This window comes from Leiobunum rupestre, chromosome 2, assembly GCF_980474605.1.
Source record: "Leiobunum rupestre chromosome 2, qqLeiRupe1.1.hap1, whole genome shotgun sequence".
In the NCBI taxonomy this organism is placed as follows: Eukaryota; Metazoa; Arthropoda; class Arachnida; order Opiliones; family Sclerosomatidae; genus Leiobunum; species Leiobunum rupestre.
The window spans coordinates 7,208,538-7,235,373 of NC_143385.1; the positions used below are offsets into that span (position 1 = coordinate 7,208,538).

The 26,836-nt window shown below is 33.3% G+C and overlaps 1 protein-coding gene across 1 annotated transcript; it reads left to right on the plus strand.

The window, feature by feature from the left end:
- Positions 1–1,210: 1,210 nt before the first annotated feature.
- Positions 1,211–25,392, plus strand: LOC149955626 (prolyl endopeptidase). The gene is made up of 19 exons (XM_090165341.1): positions 1,211–1,430; positions 1,527–1,654; positions 3,762–3,857; positions 4,928–5,096; positions 5,811–5,912; positions 6,065–6,207; positions 8,260–8,372; positions 12,591–12,736; positions 13,208–13,312; positions 13,390–13,494; positions 15,489–15,569; positions 17,455–17,568; positions 20,862–21,010; positions 22,220–22,336; positions 22,395–22,490; positions 22,560–22,661; positions 23,811–23,973; positions 24,721–24,789; positions 25,209–25,392. The coding sequence occupies exons 1-19, from the start codon at positions 1,359–1,361 to the stop codon at positions 25,272–25,274; spliced, it is 2,136 nt and encodes a 711-aa protein (XP_090021467.1). The 5' UTR covers positions 1,211–1,358; the 3' UTR covers positions 25,275–25,392.
- The last annotated feature ends 1,444 nt before the right edge of the window (positions 25,393–26,836 follow it).

The following is a 26,836-nucleotide window of genomic DNA, read 5'->3' on the forward strand; positions in this document are numbered from 1 at the left end:
CGTGCCTTCCTCGGTGTCTGCTAGGTGTCAATTCCGTATTTTATGTTAGGCTTAGACGCCCCGAAATTTATCTAGACCTTTATATACATTTCTTATATCTTTGATGGAGCCCGATTTTTCCGACTTCCGGCACGAACTCAGTAAAAGCCTCACGAGAAAACGCGTTTTCGAGAAACGCCGTGATTTCGAATCTAGGGTGATGCCAAGTTGAGGGAAATTTTCCACATCTAGGGAAATTTGGACTAGTAAAAAAGGAAATCCGACCAAAAATTAGCTAAATGTAGGGAAATTCGAGGGGAAAATAATTTTATTCAAAGCTAACATAAAAAATTATACACCTTCATTAAATTGACTTATGAAAGACAATCATAAGTATTTGGTTGGATTTGTTTTAGCTGGTACCCCTGCATTTTTTTTGGCTATTGGGAAAGTCGTCTGCTAAATAACGGACCCATAGGAACAAGTCCGAACGACTTTTTGTCTTTTTCCTGCTCTATCCCTAGAAAAAACTGCATACTGGTAGCAGACTTGGAAATAGTGATATTTTTTACGGGGGCCCCCGACCCGCCTTAAGTTTATTTTTATTGAGAGCAACTGGCCCAAGCGGGGGAGGGGAAATTGGGGGGGGGGGGAATTTAAAATTAGGTAGGGAAAATAGGAAAATAAAAAATGGTTACGTTACTTACATAACATTTATCACTTTAAAACAAGCAAGTATATTATAATATCACACATAATCATTTGTAACGCTAGATCCAGCTCTCGTATAGGGTAGGAAAACAGAGTTTCAAAAACGGCGTACAAATCATGTTCCAGAAATTTCTGTAGAATGTTTCATAAATATTTTTTAATTAAATTGAGAGCCCTGGTGGCTCGCAACCCCCGTTCGAATGATTTATTTTAAGAGCCCACTGACTTATTTTAAGAGCCATTGGCCCCAAGACTCCCGCTAATTCCAAGTCTGACTGGTAGAATTGTTCCTAGTTTTTCTTCATTGCGAGATGAAAATAAAAGTATTATTTTCTTCAGGACATTTGTTTTTTTTATTTTACAACTTTCCCTGTAATTTTTTACGCAAATATCATTGTTTTTAGTGTTTTGGAAAACTAGGAAAATTATAGTCCAACAAGGGAAATTTCAAGGGTTGGAAAGAAAAATTCCATTCTCGCAAACTGGCATCACTGTTATCCATCAAATAAATGTCGTCTGCTGCAACTAATTTTGTTTCTTTTGGGAGAGAGCTTTCAAAATCTCTGACTCATCATAACTTTCTTAAAGTTTTTAATAAAGTTATTCCCTTCAAGAAAGTGTTATTTGTTCCCAGGAGATACCTGGTCGAAATTCTAACGCCGTTAAAAATGAAAACCACCACTTTCAAGTACCCAGAAGCCAGGAAAGATGATACAGTTGATGATTATCATGGAGTTAAGGTGTGATAATGTATTTTATCACAATATCAATATTGCAATTTATATGCGTTAGAAGCATTTAAATAAGTATTAAGTTGTTTTTTTTTACATTTGTAGGTTCCTGATCCATACAGGTGGCTTGAGGACCCAAACTCACCTGAAACAAAGGCTTTTGTTGAAGCACAGAATAGCATCACAATTCCATACCTTGACAATTGCAAATATAAATTTAATTTAAAACAAAGGCTAGTACATTTTTGCTCTCACCTCGTGAAAGAATTAAATTTCTTAAGATTTAAACCAAAAATTTATAGCGAGGGTTTCTAACTGGTATCACCCTTTTGGGAGGTCTTAATTAAGTACTGTGCGAGAACCCTAGCTCTTAAATGTTGGCCGATTTCTGTAACTAAGAAAAATAAATATATAGCCCTATAACTGAGCAGTGCACTGCAGTTAATAACGATTTCACTACACAACATTCTTAAAGAGGACATTTGTGCTTGGTCAGCCATCAAAATCTGATGTTGTATGACAAACCAAACAACAGATTTGTAGCCAGAGATTCCAAAGCAGATAGGTTTTGCCTTTTTGGGGCTCATCGATTCTGTGGAATCTTTATAAACTGCATTGGACTCCACACTTATAGCAATTCTAACATTTATTTTTGGTACTAAGAGGTTAGTTTATTTTGCATTAATAAATAAGTTTGTCTGTTTCGTAATGACCTTTTTTGCAGCGTGGAATGATTTAAAGAATGCCTTTACTTTTCTAGTTCAGTTAAAATTTGGGACATTGACATTTGAATAAGTTTGGTCATGCTTGTTTGTTTGTATTGCTATTATCGCACATTTTTGATAATACATGTTTTAGCAAAATATTTTGTTCATGTAACTGCAAATTTTCATATGGTCTGTGTAATTTCCTTTTATAAATATCTATATCTTATGACCACAACTTTTTCATAGTAGTAAACTTCAACGTAGATAATCAGATTGAAACGAGAATGTTTCTTGCTTACCATTATAATGGAAATAGCTTTTGGTTCTATGGGTATTCTAATAAACTCGCAGAGTTGCCACACATCTGGGAATTTAAAAATGGGCCCGAAAGGTCCGGGAATTCAATTTTCTCTTGACACTTTTTGAAGGTATAAAATAAAAATTTTGGCCTTAATAAAGTTAGGGAATTGGAATCTGGAAATATTGTAGCAACCCTGACTCAACAGGCTATAATGTAAGCATTTTTTTTTTGTTTGATTGCAGCGCTGGCACTTTTTTTTTAAATAAAAATTAAATCAATCAATTATTATGATTGAAATCTGTTTTTTTTTTTAATTTATTGAATTTATTGATTTTTATACAATTTATGGCTGGCTCTTTCATTGTATAATTAATGGATATTTTAATCAGTTAGGTAATCTTGAATTAAATGAAATCATAATTAAATTTAATTAATATTTAATATTTTAGTTTGCTCAGATGTATTTTAATTTTTTAAGAACCTTCATTTTTACAATTTTTATCCCCATTGAAGTACATCGTGTAATTTAAATAAATGATTTTTTTTAAAACACTTTAAATCTTGATTTTAACTACGATTTAAATCAGCCAACCCTGTTTAATTGTTACAATGCTAAGAGTTCCATCATTGAAAGTGTTGATTAATGGTTTAATAGTTATAAGAGATTTTGCAGTTTTAAGTGTTCAATAGTCTCGAAATGAGCGATATAACACATTTTACCACAACTTAAACCAAATATCAGATATTTTTAAAATTTCGTAATTTTTGTGATGCCAATATGGAGAATAGTTATGGGTATAATTGCACCTGTTACTTAATTTTGGTCAAAACCTATAACTTGATTAGGTTGGACCTTGGTGCTTTGACCTGGAATGCGTCCGTGAAATTTTTTGTAGTTTCCATACATTTTACTATCAACTGACTGGGTCCTTGTTAGAAACCCATCAAAAAACTCTTAGAAAAATTAAAAGTTGCACAAGTTGGGGGGCTATTTTAGAAACTACGACTAGGCCCATTGAGAAGTTGCTGGAATGGGGGGAGTTAATGTTATGATCGGCAACCATATCTACCCATAAAAAAAAATCGAAAATTAGAGGTTGCGTAAGCGGAGGGGGGGGGGGGGGGTTATGTTAGAAACTGCAACTATAGATCCATTGGGAAGTTGCTGGATTGGGGGTTATGTTAGAATCTGCAACCAGACCCATTAATTAAACTCGTAGAACAACTTAGAAATGAGGGTTACACTTTCCTCCGTGAAATAATCAAGTCTCTAGACTAAAGGGTTTCACAAGGCCACTCAAATATTCATAATTTTTTTGTGTTTCTCTTTAGATTAACTGAACTCTGGGACTATCCAAAATTTGGCTGTCCATTTAAAAGAGGCTCAAGATATTTCTATTACATGAACACTGGTCTTCAAAATCAAAGGTTTGGTGGTCATGATTATGAATCGTATTATTTGAAATTTTTGTGGCTTTTAAGTGATTCGCATAAATATATTCCACGTTCTATTTGTAAAAGTGCAACAAATCTTCTTTGGGTCATACATAATAATGTATCTTTCATCTAATATGTTAATGACCAAGTGTTGAGATGATATTTTGGCAACATGGTCAAATTTTTCTTCAGCATGAGTGGGGTGGGAGAGGAAAAATATCAGAGGCATTGGAAGACTTCAGTTTTATGAGATACTGGATGGAAATCATTATTTTAGGGAGAAAACGCTTACGTTTGGATAAATGGAAAATTATGTTCAGAATCGACAATTTTCCTATTTAACAAAAATTCATTAATTAAATTAATTAGGAGTAATTAAAGAAAAGAAGTCTCTTAAAGATTACAGCTTCAGATCTAACTTTAATTAATGTTAGTAAATTGGCGAATAAGTAGAATAGTCCATCTTGATTAGTGACAAAAAAGCCAAACCCTAAACAAATTTGAAGAAATTAAAAAACTTACAAATATCTCGTACCAATAGGTTTTCGAGCCAACTTAAAGACACAATCATCTGATCAATTAATTTGAGAGTAAAAAACTGAATAAAATAGGCAGAAATTACAACGTTAGACCGGTTTAGTCTTATTTGGGACTCATCAGTACCTAAAAGAAAACCTAAACACAAAAAGTTTAGCAAGCCAGATTTCATGTACGTTACTGATGAGTCTCAAATAGGACAAAGCCAATCTGCCGTTGAAATTTCTGGCTATTTTATTTAGATTTTATTTAATTTTGTACTCGAAAATCTATTTAATCTGAGGTTTGCGTCTTTATGTTTGCTCGTAGACCTTTTTGTTCAGGGTTTAATTTTTTGGTCCCTTTTCATTAAGGACCATTCTATCTATTCTCATATTTTATCATTCTTTGCAGTGCAGTCCATAGGTTTTTTATTAACTTAGTAAATTTAAACATTTTTGATTGGTAATCTTTTGTTTGTGCAATGTCATGTATAATATATGAAAATGATTATTTCTGAAAAAAGATTATTAATTTTTATATAGTGTTTTATATGTCCAAGACAAGTTGGATGGAGAGGCTCAAGTATTTTTTGACCCAAACCTGTTGTCAGAAGACGGAACTGTTTCTATAAGTATAGTATCTTTTTCTGAAGATGGAGAGCTTTTTGGGTATGGACTTAGTAGTAGCGGCTCTGACTGGAACACTATTTATGTAAGATATGTTTGGTTAATTTTGTCATCCAGTTAGACTACTCAAAGATGAGCTAACCAGGGTTGTTTATTTTTTATTTGAAAAATCAATTATTTTGATTTAAATCTTTTTTTTAAGTTATTTTATTTTATTGTTTTGTTAAGGTTTATGCCTTATTTTTATTGTCGAAATGATTAATGTTGAGCTCAGCAGTTATGTAAACTAAATTTTAAATTGATCTTAATTAATTTAAATTGCTAGAGAGCTTACTCTTGTACAAGTATTTAACCATATCAAAAAGACGAATTGGGCCTAGGGTAATGACTTGGGAATTAGCATTGCTGATTATTAATATCATAGTATGTGGATTAAATGTCGATTTAAAACCATTTGAAAAAACCAGACAACCCTGTAGCTAACATTTGGGCAATTTATCAAATTATCCATATCATTTCTGACTTTAAGTTACTGAGAATGCACGAATCAACCTATAAGCTAGACTGAAAATAGCAAATCAAATTTTAAGAGTAACAGCATTTGTCATAGACTTGTTTTAAAATATTTTTTCAATAGAATATTTGATAATCTACCAACTATTGTCATATTTATGCCATTAAAAAATTTACAATGAAGGCCCCGGATCGTCTCGAAATAAATAAATTCTTGCTTGCACTATACCTATTTTTATAAATTATATTTTATTTTTCTTCAATTATAATCAATTTCTATTTCCAGGTCAAAAATGTTACAACTGGAGAAAATTATCCAGATAAAGTAGAGAATGTAAAATTTTCATCTATATCTTGGACCCATGATAATAAAGGTTTTTTTTATTCAGTAAGTAATGTACACACCCACTTGGCAGTTTTTATAAGCAGGTTTTCCACAAATAAAATTAATTTGTATTATATTTAATAACGTTACATATAGCACACTCCTCAATGCAATTGTATATCTGTATATTTGTTGAATGCAATCTTAATTTTTAGCGGTATCCTGCCAACGAAATTAAATCTGATGGAACTGAAACCGATTCAAATAAAAACCACACTGTGTATTACCACATGCTTGGAACCTCTCAAGAAAGTGATGTTAAATGTGTTGCATTTGAAGAAAATCCAAACTGGACAGTGTAAGTAAAAGTTGTGGAAAGTTGTATAGTAAGATAATAATTTTGAAATTATTTTCAGCCAAAATGCTTGATTTTGCTAATGAGTTGATTCTCTTGATATGAATACTATTAACGTTGCGACACTATCCCTTTCAGGGGGGTGTGTGGCCAACAAAATTGGAAAGGATGGGGATATAAAAAAAATAACTAAAGTTACGGTTATTGGTCCCACGCAGTGGGGTGGTGGAGTTGTCAGCACTTGCGCCTCGCAGCAAGAGTAGCCGGGTTCGATCCCAACTTGTGGCACTGGGTGAAAACTTGGAACTACTCTGTCTGTGTTGAGTTTGCAAGTTCTCTTGCTACTGGTTTAAGAGGTTTTCCCCCGAGTTCTTCGGTTTCCCCTTCCATAAAAACCTGTAGAGGTTAATGGTAAGAGTTAGTGTAGGGAACTGTTGGCTTGCGTGGCATGTAGGGCTTGCCACCACCCTCCTACGCATTGTAACCCGGCCACCTGTTTAAAGGCATAATAAGTTGCTAGATGACCTGGGGCTAAGGTTTTGCCTTGTATAAAAAAAAAATTGAGGGAAAATGATCTTCACTTTATTTTCCCTGTGTCGCGCAGGTATCAAATTTAGTTGTTTGGGATATTAGAGCTGACTTTTACTCTGTTATTGAACATAAATTAGATTAAAAATGAGTACAGAAAATATAGAATCATTTAATTTGGCTTTGTTATTATCAAAAATCAATGTATCACGAATTTTATAAACTAACAATCATCAATTACTTTGACTAAATGGATCACACAATCAAAATTAAACTGACTCAGATTGTCCGAGTTTAATTTATGGGAAAAAGGCTGGTTTGGTGGTCGCATCTTCAGGTGATTCGACAGATTTGGATGTCACTTCTTTTGCAATTACCATTTATAACGGTACAATTACGTTTAGAAGATTTAACAGTTTATTTTAATTTTGATTTGCTAAAGTTATACGGATTACTATGGATTTGAAAAGGAGACATTTAAAATCATGCCATGAGGGAAAGAAAAACCAAAACTAAAGACGGGCTTTAAAGGGCTAAGTTCGTTTGCTATATTTTTAAACAGGTCAGGACAGAAGGGTTTTAGCCTCTTGTGTTAATTACATTAACAAATAATCTTGAATATAAGAGTTTGTCTTATATCAAATGAAAAAATGCATTAGAAAAATAAAATACCAAAGATGTGTTTATTATTTCATTCCCCAATCGTTGCGATCTTTTCCTCCTTAACACGACTGCGAACAGTCCTGAAAACAACAACGATATTGCCCCAATAACAAATTCTTGACCACAAATCCAACGCGAAGACAATTAACTATTCACTTCACTGTCATATTTCCGAAATCACGTTGGATTGCGGCCACAGAAAAATAATAACTAAAACAATTAAAGAATAATACTGAAGGTATGACTCCCCAGATTCGCCTGACTTGGTTTTATATAGGATATTTTTGACTCAAAATTGTCAGTGAAAGATTGACTAGAGGAAATATATTATTTAGTAAATATTATTAAAATATATATCAGGGGAAGGTGGGAGGAGGTTAGGTGAGATATAAATTTTGAGGTAGATGGTGCTAGTGTACCAAATATAGTACTTTTTTATCCTTTTTAGAAAAGTTTGGCCCTTTCTTGGTATAACCGCATGAAGATAAATTTAATTTGTGGTGGGGTAAAAGTGCTAGGGTTGTGATAATGTGTTCATTTAACCGGTATACTAACTTTTAAATTAAGAACTTATATTCAACAACAGAAAAAATTGATTAACTTGCCCATAAACAGTCTGAAAGTCATGAAAAAATTCAAGGGAAATCCTGTCCTGTTGTTTTATGAAATAATTATAATTTCTGGAAAATTAAATTGTTACCTTTATTTTGTTTGAAAGTTGTATTGTTCCTTAAAACTTCTAGCTGCTTCACATATAAACAGAAAATGCCTACCATCACTATAAATTAGCGTTTTAAAATGGAATTTTTGACGTAACTAAAATTAAAATTCCTTATATGATTGTATATTTTTCGGTATATTTAGAGGCTCAGAAGTCACAGAATGTGGAAGATATCTCATTGTTTATGCACAAGAAGGATGTACTAATAATTTGTTGTACTTTTGTGACCTTCAAAAAATGACCAATGGAATTAAAGGTATAATACTTCTATGGTTATTTTAAATCAAGTGATTTTTAATTATCCCTGAATACAAATAAATACATTCTTGTTTAAAGCTTATATATATTTAGGTGTTCGGATGTAGGTTCTCGAGCAATATCAATTCAAAGCAAACTCTATTAACTATAATTTTAACTAATAAATTAATTTGTTGAATATTTATTTAAATTTTAGTTTACGGTACCGCTGCATTTAAATTATTAATGAATTTGTCATGAAAACCCACCCTTACCGAAAAATAAGTTGGTTTTATTAAGGTTTTAACCTGGTTTTCCTTAAATAAGAAGGTTATTATATAGTATTCACCTGGCACAACCTAACTTCATACTTTTTGAACTATTTGTTAATTGGTATTGAAATGGTATGAAGCTGAATTTTGATTTTTCCACAAAATCAACCTGGTTTATACCTAGAACTAAAATCATCCTTACCTAGCCAGATAAATCTTTAAATTTATTAGGTGGAACATTAATGGTTTTAACCTGGTTTAAAAACCATCCCATCAAGTTGATAGATTTCGACATGGTAATAACGTTTTTCAATTGGTTAATGATTTTAGGTCAGAAAATTACTGTATGAAACTAGTTTTTACGTAGTATTTGCACCTGGTAATTTAAAAATATTTTATGCCTGCTGATTGCAAGAAGGTATAAGCATATTGCAAATTAAAATTTTATTTTAAAAAATGCGTATATAATTAACTAAATTTAAAATGTTATTTAATAATAAATATTCCCAAATCGTATAATGTTAAAAAATAACTAATTTTCTAATAAAAAAAGCATGACATAATTAATTTATACATATACACTTGATTGATGGATTAAAATAAATTAAATTAATCTAGAGCCATATTAATTAATATTGCTCTAGCTTAATTTAATGAATTTTATTCAAAGTGTACGTATTAATTGCATTTTTATAGAAAATTAGTTTCTTAACATAAATACAATTTGGGAATATGAAAAATAAAATTTTAATTTATTAAAATTTTAATAATTATAATTATATGCATTTGATTTAAAGGAAGTTCATATTTTATTGATGGATAACTAAATACAATTAATTTGCTTCAATTAAATTGGCAGGCTCAACCAAAAACATTGTTCCCTCTTTTTCAGGAATTATAAAAAAACATGGTAAAAAATTCCAATTACCAGCAATATTGATTGCTTGTATTGTCAATTCGCTATCAATCTTTCTTATGTGATTTACAAAATATCTTTCCCTATTTGGACCATTTTGGAAAGGTGTTGACATTTTTAGTAGTTGGATTATTGCATAATATGCAATAACACATATGCAATTTGCACGACATGTACACTTGGGAATGTGTTTTACAAAATATTTAATTTTACCAAACACAATTTCATTTGGACTACTACACTTTACGTACATTGTGTTGCGTTTTTTGGATCTTACATATTGTTCGCTTTCAAGCACCACATTGTTAATTTTTAGTCGTTTGAAAACCTGAAAAATATTTATTTGATCCAAATGAGCAAGTAGTGCTTGGCGAACATAAAATGGTATATCATTAACAATTTTAGCTACACCTACAACTGAAACACATTCTTTAATTTGATCAGATAATTTGTGTCTTTTTCCTTTTGCTAACATCTTTTTGCAAAAATACTGGGAATCTGAGCCAATAGTTAATGTTTCATACCAAATTGGTATGCTGACAAAAGCAGATACAGAACATGCAATCTGCTTGTGGATAGACTGCGTTCCATGAAACATTTTGCTTAATTTTCCATTTAAATTCTCAAATTGGAAACATGAAGTTTCTAAAAGTGGACCTAAGGTAGAATATGTTTCGGACAAATGAAGCAGCCCATGAATGTTGGCTGACATATGTCGTCTACCATATAGCTGTTCAAAGTCTGAAACATATTCTATCAGTAGTGATTTGGCTATTTGCAATTCATCGATTGAGGCTCCGGACTTCCATAAAATATACATTGAAAACACTAGAAGTAAATGATGATTAAAATAAACTGGTGGCCATACATCGTGCAAGACAGGCACAGAATAGTATAACAAAAATAACATAAATTCGGAAGCTTTCCAGTATGGAATATCTTGGGTGAACCGAGGAAGACGTTGAACAAATGAAGGTGGATGAATGCAAAGCAATCTTTCGTCAATTAATGGCCTTATATTATGTAAAGAGTATGGTTGTGCAGAATACTGACTGTCTAGCAATAGTAAAAGAACTTTCTTGGTAACACCTAAAAATACAGCGTGCATGGCATCTACTGATGTTGATTTAATAATATCGGGAACCATTTTGTTTAAAATTGTGGGACCTTTAACCCCTAATAGAGACCTTCCCAAAACGTTTGTTTCTATACCCAAAGCTACAGTATCGTCATGAGTCCTTAGATTTGTAGCATGTTGATATGGATAAATGTGCACATGGGAGGTTTCTGTGATGAAATATGTTTCACCTTCTTGTGTACATGTAGAGCAACCAAATGCTCCATTATATTGAACCATATTTAATGCCATAGCTTTTGCTGGCAAGTCACAAGTTCCACATAGCACAAAACCTTGCATTATGAATGGTTCATTTTGATCTGGTGATCTGACTTCAAAACCATCAGAAAGCTTCTTGAAAGAATGGTGCATTGGTTTAAAAAAACTGTTAATAACTGGTTTTGTAACCCCAATCCATACACCTGCAACAATAACATTTTCTTGCCTAATTCTCTCCTTATAGGGGAGTTCATTGATAGCAAGGTATATTGGCCACATAGTTTTCTTTGAAGAGATGAACAATTGAACCCCGTCTGTATTCCAAGTAAAGGAGATATTGTTTGGGTTTGAGAGTATTCCATTATTTACGTAATACTTTTGATATAAAGAACCATTGTAAATAGCAGAAATATTTCCATTGTCATCCTCCCGAAATCGATTCTGCAGCATATTATAAAAGTTTGGTCTTTCAAGCATTGCTCTAAGTTGATGTTGTATGGATAGGTCCATTTGATGACAAACATTGTAACAGGCCTAGTATGAAATTGGTATCAACCTGGTATATTACATGGTTATCAACCTGGTTTAGGTATAGTATAGGCCTGGAATGAACTGGGTATCAACCTGGTTTAGGTAGGGAATAGGCCTGGAATGAACTGGGTATCAACCTGGTTTTGGTAGGGTATAGGCCTGGAATAAACTGCGTATCAACCTGGTTTAGGTAGGGTATAGGCCTGGAATGAACTGGGTATAGGCCTGGAATAAACTGGGTATCAAACTAATTAATGATGAGTATAAGCCTAGTATAAATTTGGTATCAACCTGGTTTAAGACTAGTATTGACCTAGTTTAACTGGGTAGCGACCTTGTAATGTAAAGGTTATCAAATAGGTATTGACCTAGTTTTAAACCAAACTATTTTGTCAATATGGTATGAAGCTGGTTATGAAAGGTAGTATTTACATAGTATTATTATGGTACTTGAGACATATCCAAGGTTAAAACTAGGTACTAACCTAGTACATATAAAGAGCTATTTAAACCAGCTTATTTTTTGGTAAGGGCAGCATAAAACCTTAAAAAAATCAATAGAAATCTTTTTTAAATAAATTTTTCTTTTTAATTATCAACTAATGGTTGTTTGAAAGTTGAAGTGATCTAACTTAGCCAGGGAGGCTACCACACAACTATTAGTGGGATATTCTCTATTTCGCTTGTGCATCTGACAACGTGTAACATAATTTTCACAAAATAACTTCATAAGAATGGACTTACCAATATGGGTGTAGTTTTCTTGGGATTAAAAATGCATATTATTATTATTAATTATTATTATTATTATCATAATTATCATTATTATTATTACTTTTCTCCTGACACCCACTTTTGGTTTTCAACCCTTTGAGCTGTGTAATCTTAAAAGAAAGTACATAAATCAGACAAGCGAATATGAATTTGAAGTCTGAATTTAATAAGACATAACAAAATAATTTAAATCAATATTCAGTTAAAAATCTTTTACCTTTGACTGTTGCATTTCAAAAGCTAATGAATATTTTTTCTTTAATTTTTTTGGCCAAATCCATTTCTAAGAAATGTTATCAAGCACTACAAATTTCATCAATATTGTATTTTTATGACTCAATTGGCAATTGAAATATTAGGTCAATATTGTATACTTAGAATTGTATTAATTCATATAATTCTATTTAGGACCTCTTGATATGACTTGTGTTGTGGACAAGTTTAATTCAGAATATGAATATGTTACTAATGAAGGATCAGTCTGTATTTTTCGGACAAATTGTCATGCTCCACGTTATCGACTTGTCAAAATTGATTTAAATATGCCTAAAGAGGTAAATTGTTTTTAATTATTTAACATACTGGTCTAGATTCAATATTATCTGAATTTAATCAAACAAAATTGATTGGGTACCAATCTTGTGATACTTAAACTAGTTAAAGAAAAGAATACAACATCAAAATTTAAAATTTTCGCCCCACTAGTGTGGCTTTTTAGAACGTATCTCTATTCGCGACTAAAGAGGAGAGAAAATTGTGCCAAGACAAATTATCCCATATATCAAAGAGAACGCTTCCAATGCATAGCCATCTAATTGGTTTCGTAGTCTACAGTGAAAGTAGCTTTCAGTAGATATTCAAGGCACAAAGGTAGGACCGTCACACTTTTTTGGGTCTTATGTCGCTTTTGACATTATGAATAAAAATAAAATTTTACATTAGTTGATAGGTGACTAACTTAGATTCTATAAAATTATGTGCAGTTAGCAGTTCTTTAATTTCCCCTTCTAATTTCACTGAATTAGGAAAATTGGATTGATCTCATTCCTGAGCATGCTAAAGATGTTTTGGATTGGGCTGCTGCAGTGTGCAAAAACAAACTGGTGCTATGCTATATGAAGGATGTTAAAGTTAGTATAGAAAGTAAAATTGTTGTTTTTATATATTGTACTGTTGTTACTTACATTCTTTTAAAAAATATTCTTAGAACATATTAAAATTGTGTGATTTGGAAACTGGCAAGCTAATTATGAATTTTCCAATTGATGTTGGCTCTATTGCTGGATATTCTGGCAGGAGAAAAGATAACGAGGTAAGAGCTTCCGCCTTAATTATTAGATGTAACACATCAGGCTTCCTGGAGGGATTTTTGTGAGAGTATCTCTGATATTCCCACTACAGCCAAACTAATGAAAATTATGGCTCATGACAATACCAAACATCTGGATACTATCAAGTTGAAGGATGGTAGTTACTCCAGTTCTGGAAAGGAGACACTAACACAAGTGCTCAAGGTTCACATTCTAGACTCCAGAGTCACTGATACAGATGACTCTCATGATCCTCCTCTTCGGTTCATAAGAACTTAAAAGGTAGATTGGGAAGTTGCAAAACAAGTTGTCACTCACTCAAAGCTTATGTAGGCTATAAAGTCATTTACGCCCTACAAGGCTTCTGGGCCGGATGGAATCTCACCCGTAGTATTGCATTAGAGAATTGATATTCTCTGTCCTGTGTTGTGCAGGACCTGTATGGCTCTCGGGCATGCATTCAAAGGTTATCTTTATACCTAAACCCAGGAAAACAGGTTATCTCCAGGCTAAGGCGTTTAGACCAATCAGTCTAACTTCATTTCTCCTAAAAGGTCTTGGAGAAATTAGTTGATAGACATTAGAGAGGAGGTTCATAGTCTTACACCCCTCTCTGATGCTCAGTATGCCTATCAAAAGGGCAAATCTACTGAGACTACCCTTCATGGCATAATTAATTGCCTTAAACGTACAATTGTGCTCAAAGAAATAACGTTAGCTGTTTTTCTGGACATCAAGGGGACGTTTGATAAAGTCTCAAAGGCTGTCATTCTTATTTCTGTCAAACTTTTCAGTTTGAATGATATGTTGTGTCTTTGGATTGATTCTATGTTGACGGATTGGGTTGCGACGGCCTCCTGGCTTGGCGAATCACTGAGGGTCACCACCAGCTAGTGCTGCCCTCAAGGGGGTGTTCTCTCACAGGGATGGCTGTCGTGGCTTTGGTTATGCTGACTATGTCGCAATGATTATTACTGGGAAGTTCCCAGAAACCATTTCGGCTATGATGAGAAAAGCTCTCATCTCTGTGGAATGCTGGTGTAGGAAGGTTGGCCTCACCGTCAATCCTGATAAGACGAGCCTGGTTCCTTTCACGCGAAGGAAGGTACAGGACTTGTTTAACGATATTTCAGTTACTACATAATGGCTGGTGGAGGTCTGCTAATTGGGAAAGTAGTCACACCAAATTATTTAGGCAATATTCTGTCATTTACCAATCTTATTGATGGGTTCTGACAACATGGCTGCTATTTCAATACCCAATAGCATCTGATTGGCATCAGTGAGAGTCCTATGTGCAAGGCATGCCTTGCAGAGGAGGAAACTTCCTCTCGTGTCCTTTGTGTCTCTTATTTTTATGGGGCTCAAAGGTTTGAGCATCTTGGTATGCACAGGCAGGAAACAAGCGATTTTTCCAATATTTCGGCGAAGCAAATCCTGCGCTTCGTTTAATAGACTGGGCTTTTGCAGGTTTAAAAGGTTGGGGCTGCACAATGGACCTCTGGTCGAAGTGCACCACCCAACCCATTAATTAAAAAAAAAACTACATTTTTTGTAATTATCACCTTGGGGTGAGAGGTTGAAATCACACATTTGAATCTGCGCATGTAATTCTAGGGATAGATATTATGGAGATATTCTGTTGTTTGGCCCTACCAACAACTCTTTGTATTGGGATAGTTAAAGATAACTATAGGAAATACACATTCTAATTTATGATAAATTTGCAAATATTTTGCCAAAATTGGAGTATGAAAATTTCGAACATGATGGGAAGATACCATAAGTCTATAGTTACTATTCTTTACATTCAATATTTTAACTGAAGGCAGGAATCCATACCTCAACTTGGAATGCTTATCCTGCAGTATCGCGTATGGAATTATATTGTAGACTTATGAAAGTACTAATAGAGTTTGTAGTTTTTTATTCATTATTTTTCTGGTTTTATTTTGTCTCACTGACTAATTGTTAAATAAATCTTGTTAATTTTTAGATTCTTTACAAGTTTATGTCATTTCTATCTCCAGGAATTATCTATTATTGTGATCTTACTCAAAAAGAGCTGAAACCAAAAGTATGTATTCAACTAAGCTAACTGCTTTTATGTTTTTAGTTTGTAGTTGCTTCATCTCAGTTTTAAATTTTTAATTATATTAATTATTTATAAAAAGTGCACCTTATGTTACTATCACAATGTACATAAATATAGTGAACTATACGTAATACTTCAAACTAGGTGATGAGATGCCAAAACTGGTGCTTTAGCCTCTGATATGAGTTCTTGGCATCTATGCTATTTCAATACCAGTTTTATTGTTATGGCTTAATGCTCAGAACCAGGGGCGTAGGAACGTTCTAGAAGTTGGAGGGGGCAAAGTGAAACCAATGGTTTTGAATTTTTTAATGGAGTGTAGTTTCTCCGAATGCATTTGCACATTTTTCTACTATATACATTGGCGGGAAAAGACTGAAATTTAAACACAGTTGAGGTTCAATAAGCTTTATATGCTTTTAAAATTATAATTTGAGTGTTGCGAAGATTTCAACTACCAAAAAGTTGGAGGGGGCAATAACATTAGTTGCCCCTCCCAGTAAAATTCTAGGGAGGAACATTGCCCCCCCTGATTCCTATGCTCCTGCTCAGAACTAGTGTATTATAATAGATAAAGTAAAGAAATCTACAACGATTATTTGTACACCATATTTTAATAATTAAAAAGAAGGAATTAAAACGGCATTACATGTTTGGCAATCTGGCTGTTCTCAAATGCTATAAGAAGTCTAATGAACAAAAGTCAAAAAATGTAAACCGAAGAAAATAACTACGGGGGGGATGGGTGGGGAGAAACGCAGAGTAGATACAGTAAGTGTATCTACACATATAGATATTATAAAAATGTACAATGCCAAAATATGATTGTCTCTTTTAATTATTTATTACCAACACTAATATGGGAGTAAAGCATTCCAGAAGTTAATAATGTCTGGGTTTGGGCCAAAGTCTCTATTTAATATATGATTGTTATATTTTTTTATATTGTAAGATTCCACGATATCAAGGTGCAAACTAATTTTTCATTTAAACAAAAGGACAGTTTCATCCCATTGTATAGTGTGAGATGGATTCGAATTAATATGATTGGCTAGCGCTGATTGTTCAAAGTTGTTGTTGTTGACATCCCTTCTGTGTTCTTTTAATCGGACTGCCATACAACATTCAGTTTGTCCAATGTAGCAACTGTCACAGTTACAGGTGATTTTATAGACGCCAGGATGATCCAGTAGAACTCTTTTATCCTTAAGATTGGAGAAGAAGTTACCTATTTTATTTAAAGTTTTGAAAGCAATGCCCCAGTTAGTGTCTCTTGAAATTATGTTACCCAATTTGGGAGACACTCCTGGATAGTATGGGAGGGATATTCTACGATTAATAGGTGCTTTTTGAGTACAGAGTGTGGTTGCATTACTTTGTTATTGAATTTAGGTTGAAACCTCTGTCAAAAGCTATTTGTTATAAATAAGCAAGTTTTTAATTATTAAAATGTTTTATGGTGTTCAAATAATCTTTGTAGATTTCTTTACTTTATCTACCAGTTTTATTGTTGTATTTTTTGGTTAAAAAATTAGGCAAAGAGTGCATAAGTTAAATATTCCCTAACAACATTACTAGGCAGAATAACATTAACCATTTTTCATAAATATCAAGAAAGTTACCCATAAGTTTATTTCCAATAAGTTTATGCCATCTATCTAATGATCCTCATTGAAAGATTATCAAGTTTTTTTCTGAAAATTTAAATTGAAATATTTTTTTATGTCCTGAGTGGAAGTTAGTTTTTGTCAGCTCAATGCTATTTGATTTCATAAATCATTGACTCTCTTATACCTAGCTCATATTTTTATATTTTGTTTTTCTTTGGATGTTTTTACATACATATCTAATTGTCTATTTGTCACAGATTTTCAAAGAAATTACTGTACCTGGCTTCAAAGCAGATGAGTTTGAAGTCAAACAAATTTTTTATGCCAGTAAAGATGAAACTAAGATTCCTATGTTCATAATTCATAAAAAGGTCTGTTTTCTTATATTAGTTAACTCCTAGAAATATATAACAAATTTTTGATTAGGGAATCTCTTGATCAAAGAAATGTTATTACACTTGGCACTATTATTATCATATGTAACATAATAATCCCTCCTAAGTGTGTCATAAAGGTATTTTCTTTATTGGAATGAAAAGGTGATCTGAAAATGCACAAAATTCCTCAATTGACAATCTATAGTTTAGCTCGTGCCTTGCAATGACCATATTTTATTTACATGGTAACCTCTTCAATAGCACAAGGAATATAAGAATTATGTTACTAATTGTATGGTCCATGTGAAACAAGGTCTCCTTACATTTTTTTCTTATACAGTTGCTTACTTATCAGCGATTATGTTACATATGCTATTATAGATGGTAAATTAACTAAAACTAACTTGAAACTTGCGACTTTCACTCGATCATTAATTATTAGGCGTGAACATCAGTCCAAGTTATTTTAGTTAACATTCCTTTGCCAATTGGATTATACTTCCTAACCAGCACTATCGTATATCTGCTTTTCAACAACTTAAGTATTTCTATTCCATAAATTTTAAATTTCAATGCAAGTTATGAAAATCAGAACTTGTGGCGCAGACACAGTTTTTATCTATAAGAAGTGATCCATTGATCACCCTTGCATCCTGAGTTGCATTGCCCTTTGAAGAAACTGTCGGCTCTACTATTGCCCTGCAGCCCTGGTAATATGATAAAGCCCTTGTTATTAGAGATGGCAATGAATCTATAAGATTCTTTAAAAAAAACGACTTTACTGGAGTATGGTGCCATTTGTTAATGGCAAAAGAAGGTAAAATACAAAATAGTGAAACAATAACGTCGTCAGAGAAACTTTGTAGAGTATCATAATTAGACAATTTATTTATGATCTGCTTACAAGTTAGTGGACTAAAACTGTAATTATACAGCGTGTTAACTAAAAAACGATACCAGGTCAATAACTCAAAATGTGTTTTAGCTAGGAATTTGAAACATTCAGGATAGAGAGCTGCAGAGCAGCGAAAATACCATACCGTTTCCTCTCCGTTTTGTTTCCCGGTATGGTACATAAATCCGTTTCCGGTCCGCTTTGTTTCTCGTCCGTTGTTTCCGTCTGTTTCCGGTCCGTTTAGTTTCTCGTCCGTTATTTCGCTCCGTTTCCGCTCCGGTTTATTTCTAGCCCAATATTTCCATCCGTTTCCGCTCCGGTTTATTTCTAGCCCATTATTTCCGTCCGTTTCCGCTCCAGGTTTATTTCTAGCCCAATATTTCCGTCCGTTTCCGCTCCAGTTTATTTCTAGCCTATTATTTCCGTCCGTTTCCGCTACGTTTCATTTATCGTCAATATTTTCCGTCCGTTTCCGCTCTGTTTGTTTCTCCGATATTATTTCCGTTCGTGTTCCGCTCAGTTTCATTAATCGTCTATATTACTTAATATTTATTTCCGCTCCCGTTTTATATTTTGCTTTCCCTCGGTGTACACTCTTTTTAGAAACGTTTACTGGGCGCCGCCATTATCGTACAGACAAGCAAGCCCTCTACCGCAGAAATTTCATCCCCCCAAAACCGGTTTTCTCATCACCCTCCCCGTAGACTGTAAGGTAATCTCGGTCGATTGGGAAGGCGCGTTTAAGAGTCTATAGTCTTGAAAAATGAGGAAAAATTATTTTATTTACCTGAATACAGAAACAATTATTATTTATATTGAATTGAATGTAAAACTAAAACTTTACCGCAAGCCGGGTCACCCCGCCAATTTATTCCCCCTTTTCGTTAAACGGCCTTTGTACCTTTTGCAATACTGCGCATTGATGTACGCAACGTAGTCGTAGAGAAAAAGGCTTCAGTTGCAGTTATGTTTCCCACGAGCCGGTGAAGAAAGGGAATTATGATCTCACTATCTGGAAAAGTGGGAGACCCGATCAGCAGCCAAGAGAGAAATGAAAACAGTGTCCATGCTTCAATATACGACGTTTTTTTCGGAAATTTGCAACGATCCCGTTCCATTACAAAGGTTTTGGAAAATTTTACTCTGATTGCGTTCCGTTACAACGTTTTTTCGGAAATTTGCTCCAATCCCGTTCCGTTACAACGATTTTTCGGAAATTTGCCCCGATTCCGTTCCGTTACAACAAATTTTCGGAAATTTCCTCCGATTCCGTTCTGTTACAACAAATTTTCGGAAATTTGCTCCGATTCCGGTTCCGTTCCTCTACTTTCTTATAAATTAGCTCCGATTTCGTTCCAGCGCCGCGGAACTGAACGGAGTCCGCGGAAACGGAATAATTTCCGCTCCGTTGCAGCTCTCTAATTCAGGACACATAGAATGTGCAGGGGGTCATTTGACAACGAAAATGTCCATGACCTTGAATCATGTCTTCAAGGTCATTTAAAATTTATCTCTAGAACCATTAAAAAAAAGTGTAAATTGAAATTTTAAGTCTAAATTATTGTAACCCAATGCAATACACCATGATAAAAACCTTTCAACTTTGAACCATGTCTTTAAATCCATTGGCTCTTGAGATAAGCTTTGATTAACCTTTAACCATGAGTTGGATGTCATCTGAGTTTGCAAATTCTAAAGATTTCCTACTAGATGAGTATGTCTAACAAATTTTGATACTATAGCATGAGTACTTATCAAGTTACTAGCCCTTCAACCTGGTCTCTGGTACATTATTTTCATGTTTTTGTCTATATTCTTTCGACTTGTTATTGGTCAAATAAGGAAGGGTCTAAATTATTTACACCTAAAATGTGAAGGGGAACACTTTTCTAATTGTAACCAACTTTGTATCTCTAATAGTTATCAAGATAAATTTTCAATGACCTTGAAGACATGGTTCAAGGTCATGAAACTTTATTTTGTCAAATTCCTAACTAAAATACATTCGGTTTTATTGTCCTTGTATTGTTTTTTAGTTAACACCCTGTATATCATATATAAAATAAATTTTTAAAAAATTAGTGTAATTTAAAGTTTCTTACAAATTTACAAATAACAACGCAACTTACGCAAGGGATACTTTTATGTCAAAATGGAGCTGAAGTATCTTGTTTTGATTTCAACGCTAGTGACATCTATTGGGAAAAAAGTTACTTCACATTGAGCCGACACTTTCTTTAAGATATTTTTATGACAAACTTTTACTAGCTATAATCATCATAATTTTTATATTTACATTTTCTAAGATATTTAAAAAGAAAATAAATAGATTTCTATTCCATTGAATATTTTTAAAACTTATTTATTATTATTTACATAATCTTTTTTGTAGAATATTAAACTAGATGGTTCGTCTCCCTGCTATCTCTATGGCTATGGTGGTTTTAATATAAGTATCCAGCCCAGTTTTAGTGTATCAAGAATTTTGATGATGCAACACCTCGACGGTGTGTGGGCAGTACCAAATCTCAGAGGCGGAGGGTAATATTTCTTTTAACAATATATTTACCTTATGTTGATTATAAAATGGTGCTCTGACTTCAGTGTTAATTCTGAAGTGGTAAATTGTAAGGAAAGCTGGTAAATAGTAAATTACAATAAATTTTTTAAAAATGAAATATAAATTGGCATTTATAAGCAAATTGTTTAAACACTTGGAAACAGAAGTATAACTATTTGTTTTTAAAGGTTGAATTTAATTTTTTTTGAGGTAGATTCACAAAAGATGAGTTCACAAGACGAAATTGAGGGATATAAAATTTTGAAAAATATTAAAAGCATGCTCACATATTAAAAGATTGACCTAGATCTAAGGAGAACAAATCATGTCACATCAATATCAAATCAATGACTGCTCCAATCACTGGAGTGTAGCATGTGGATCTTTCCTAGCTCATCTCTTAGAAGTGGTTTTCTTAGCTGAATTGCCTAGAATTAGTATTTGCTTTTTGAAAATTCCCCTTTATGGATTATTTCCCAGGATTTATTGAACTCATTAAAGGGATAAATCTGTATGAGAATAGAGAATGTTTGAGTACATGATAAATTAATCTGGTCTACTTTGCTAGTCTCCACTGATTGGAAATAACGAAACTAATGTCCATATTCGCTAAGCGGGAGCTCTTGTTTCCCTCTATTGAGTAGCTGAAATATCTTTTGTTTTTGCCATATTATAGATAAATATTTAAAAATTTAAAACTGATACAACCTCAGAATTTTTGTTTCTGGTGCTAACTTTTTTCCAACTTTGACTTACTGTGTATGAACACCACATGTAGTGTGACAACTTGACACTTCACAAGGGTAGGGAGCTACTTTTTTTATCCAAAGTTTTTTTTAAACATAAGAGCTTTTAAATTCATGGTATACAATTATTTGGCTTTAAAGGGTTCTGTCACCTTTGTAAGGTGAGAAAAACATGCACCCGCCTTTCTGAACCTGTCTGAGGCCAGAGAGCAAAGAAATTCACAATTATTTAACCAAGTATATAACACCATTCTCCATTAATGATAATTTTTTTAAACCAAAATCTGAACTGGCTTATGGGGAACACTTGTTTTACTCCTATAGATATGGCCTCTTGGGCATTTTGATTATGATATCGATTAATGAGTAACGATCGTCTAGTTTTATGTAGTGCCATTGTTTGTCAAAAATAATAATAACTTATTATTTGTAATTTACTTATAGTGAATATGGTGATGCATGGCATAATGGAGGAAAGCTATTAACAAAGCAAAATACATTTGATGATATGCAATGTGCTGCGCAGTATTTAATTGATCAAAAATACACTTCTAGTGGAAGGTATTTATTATTAGCACTCTAGTAAAGAATTCCTGGAATACTTACGTTTTCATTTCAGAATAATTATTAATGGAGGGTCAAATGGAGGATTGCTGATTGGTGCTTGTATTAATCAAAGACCAGATCTCTTTGGCTGCGCTGTTGCTGAAGTTGGGTAAGAATGAGTAGCTCATTTGCAAGAAATGCAGTTGTAATAAAATTCAAAACCATTATTTATTTTTAGTGTTTTAGATATGCTGAGATTTCATAAATTTACTATTGGACACGCTTGGTGCGATGATTATGGTAGTTCCGACCACAAAGAACAATTCCATTATCTTTTTAAGTAAGTAGAATTTAAGAAATGAACCAACGATTTTTCTCAAATACTTTTGATAAATTTTGACTTGTCAATATGAATGTGGGTGTAAAATCTAATCTTTTGTAGTTAATATCTTCTCAACATCCTTGAAGTTAAATAAATGTACTAGATAATTTGATCTGTGGATAAAAGTGATCCGAAATTTAAAGGCTTTTTATAAATTTTACAAATAAGAATACATTAAATTTCTATTTATTTAATAAAAATTTCGTTTAAATCCATTAGTGTATGATAGAATTTAAGCTAGGGCATAGTTGTAAATTAAGTAACGCAAAGGAGATAAACACAACATTGTTAGTTTATTGAGTTCGGAGAACTACTGAGAATAAAAAGTATTACAACCTTTGCTTTATATAGCAAAACAATATATACAGAATATGCAAAAAGAGTGTAAAAGTTCTTTTCCATGCCTACAGAGTAGTTGTAATATGAGTAGATAGACATCGGATTATTCCAACAGTGTAAAGGATTTTATATACAATCTGTAATGGTTCACTTTCCTGAAGGAATCATCCTACTACCCGTTCACTTATAATAAATTCTAGCTGGAAACTGTATGTGTACACTTCGAATGTCTCATAGAAACAGTCGAGTTTTTAACTCACGTAGTGCTAAGCTAAACTCTGCCCATATTTGATATTAACGTGGTTTCTAATAGAAGTTCACTTACCTTTAATTTGTTTCAAACCATTTAAATCATGATTTTACACAGAACTAGACCAGTATTGTGAAGAACGTGACAAATTATCTTAAGATATTCCGTGTTAGAATTAATCGGTGTCTTAAATTTATTTCCTGGCAACTCTACTTTCTAAGTGTCTGTCTTTGATTTTCTTCCTGTGACAGCAGCCAGTCAGTGAATTATTAAACAACACATGACATCTTACATTCTTCATAGTAGTTTCTCGAGGCGCTTTTGGGACAGTGGCAATACATCATTAGACATTTCAAGTGTATACATGTATAGATTCCTTGTTCTAGTGATATTAAATTACATAATGATCCATTCATTTCAATCACATATGGTTGGTGAGATTTTTTATCCATAGTAGTGAAGACCATAATTTCTATGTTAGTCAATTACGGTTTTAACTGTTTAATTTATGTATGAAGGTATTCTCCTATACATAATGTGGGATCAAAGAAAGATGAGGATTTTGTTGAATACCCATCTGTTTTATTGATGACAGCTGATCATGATGATAGAGTAGTGCCTCTTCATTCTCTTAAATATATTGCCAGGCTGCAAAGCATTGTTGGTAGTAATCCAAAACAGGTTTGTTTTTTTTTTTAAACTGATATCATTAAAACCAAATGGGAACATTTTCACCTTATCCCTTTTGCCTAGGTCTAAAAGACCTTCTGTTACAAATCTCAAAGGTGTTTAAATTAGAAGAGAAGATTTATAAGGAGAAGGTGGTACCTAAGCTCGCTACCTTAGAGCAAGAGTCAAGCAAGTCTGAAAACCCCTATTTGTATAAAAGCAGTTTTAAGTTCGAAATCTAGCATAATAACAATGATAATCTAATAATGAAAATTGATCAAAATAGAGTGAAAATATAGATGGAAAATTTTGTACTGAGGCACCTTAATTTAAAAACACTCAAGGATTCTTATTTTGAATTTCTTTCAATAGTCACGTATCTCGACTTACTTGACATTTGCTCTCAGGTAACGAGCTTTCCCCTTCTTCAAAACAATTCTTTCCAATATCAATGGAATATATGGAATATATCTTTCGTAACACATGATAGAGGGCAGATTAAAATCCTCCAGGGATTTGTAAAATGAAATTAAAGTAAAAGAAATTTGTGAAAAGTTAAAAAAACACAGTATTTAACATCTTATCAGTGCGGTAAATATAAATAATTTTTGGTTTTAAAATGTTTCTATATGGTCTTAGTCTAACCGATTTGAACTGTTAGATAATTGCAATGTTAGATCTTAAATATTATTACCCTAATTTATATTGTTTTATTTATTAATTTGCATATAGTATTGAGTGACTTTACTTTATTACTAGAAAAATCCACTTTTGATCCGAGTTGATACCAAGGCTGGGCATGGAGCTGGTAAACCAACTAAAAAAGTTGTAAGTATAATTTATTGGTTTGACGTAACTACAAAGAAAACTAAAAAATGAAATTCCTATTTCTGCTAAGCTACATGAGAAAAAAATTAAATTCCCTTCATATTTTTTACTTTCCACTGAGCTATCAATCTTGTTAGCAAAGTCATGTAAGCAGAAATCTAGGGTTTTCATGGAAGAAATTGCAGTCCTCTTTAATTGTATTTGTAAAGTTGTGCAATTCGCTTATGAACTATTAGTATCATTGATAATAGTTGAAACCCATACCAAAACCACTGTAGGGATAATGTGTAGACTGCACTATAGTGTGAAGCACACATCCCTTTTTTTGTTTTTAAAGCAACAGCCGCGTTAATCTCTCTAATATTAAGGTTTTTGATTCAAACATTGATTTTTTTCTGCATTTTGTTTTTTTATTTTAGATTGAAGAATTGGTTGACAAGTATTGCTTTATAATTGAGTCATTAGGACTAGAATACAAGGAATAAAGCTTTAATTCATGAAATGGAATATTTACAGGAAAATCTGTATTATAATGCTTGTTTTAACTTAAGTTTTTCAACTTTGTGAGAAATTACATTGTAATAAAGGTATTCTTTAATATTAGTCTGAAATTTCATATTTTAAGGGATAAACATGCATTACCTCTCAGAAAATCTGAATTTTATTTTCTATAACTCACACTAATAGGACAATGGCACTGTACATCAGGCTGTGTTACTAGTGCTCCACAGCTCTGGCTCCAAAATTGTTAAGAGCCGGAGGCAAATTTTGGCTCCCTGATTTCAAGGGAGCCAGGAGTTAGCTTCGAGTATAATACGGATCTGATATTAAAGAAAAGTAGTAAAATAAACTATGCAATATCGATGAAATGTTAATTATTTATTAACATTTGAGATAACCAAATATATACAGCGTACATAAATACCGAGTAAAAGTACAACTGTTTCCCAAAACGTTTGGATCATTGTCATCAGTGGCATCGCTACACAATTACATCTGCATTACCAATAGAAATGAAGTGACATATTTAATATGTATATCAACAGTACAGGCGTACTCAAGGACGTACTCCATATTTAAAATTCATAAATATCTAAAAATAAACTTTGTGTGTGTGTGTATATATATATATATATATATATATATATATCTTCTATCTATCTATCTATCTATCTATCTTCTATCTATCTATCTATCTATCTATCTATCCTTATACTATATTCCTAAGTGTCTTCTGTCTGACTTGCGTCTGTTTCTCTATAGACGTCCGAGCCGTTCAACCTAGGACCTCCAAATTTCTCACAGCTCATCTTATGGCGCAAAGGCAACGAGTCATCGATTTCCCATTTGGTTTAAGTTAATTAATTAAATAATGTTAAAAACCGAGTCGAAATCTATGTATTTTTGCCCCAGGAAAGGTGCCGTGAATCCTGCAACCTACATACACCTATACAACCAATATTTTTCTGCCTCAGTCAATTTAGCGGCTGCGCTGGGAGGGTGGGGGGTGAGTTTGGTTGATGACTCAGTCTTCACGGGATTTTAGTTCTAGCTGGGGCCCGGCCGAAACAGTCTTCACGGGATTTTAGTTCTAGCTGGGGCCCGGCGAAAACAGTCTTCACGGGATTTTAGTTCTAGCTGGGGCCCGGCCGAAACAGTCTTCACGGGATTTTATTTCTAGCTGGGGCCCGGTCGAAACAGTCTTCACGGGATTTTAGTTCTAGCTGGGGCCCGGCCGAAACAGTCTTCACGGGATTTTATTTCTAGCTGGGGCCCGGCCGAAACAGTCTTCACGGGATTTTAGTTCTAGCTGGGGCCCGGCCGAAACAGTCTTCACGGGATTTTAGTTCTAGCTGGGACCCGGCCGAAACAGTCTTCACGGGATTTTAGTTCTAGCTGGGGCCCGGCCGAAACAGTCTTCACGGGATTTTATTTCTAGCTGGGGCCCGGCCGAAACAGTCTTCACGGGATTTTATTTCTAGCTGGGGCCCGGCGAAAACAGTCTTCACGGGATTTTAGTTCTAGCTGGGACCCGGCCGAAACAGTC

Bases quoted from the DNA above. Each gene is read 5' to 3' on its own strand.
- LOC149955626 (XM_090165341.1), top strand. From the start codon at position 1,359: ATGAAAACCACCACTTTCAAGTACCCAGAAGCCAGGAAAGATGATACA. The intron at 1,431-1,526 runs GTGTGATAATGT...TTACATTTGTAG, and splicing joins ATGATTATCATGGAGTTAAG to GTTCCTGATCCATACAGGTG. The intron at 3,858-4,927 runs GTTTGGTGGTCA...ATTTTTATATAG, and splicing joins ACTGGTCTTCAAAATCAAAG to TGTTTTATATGTCCAAGACA.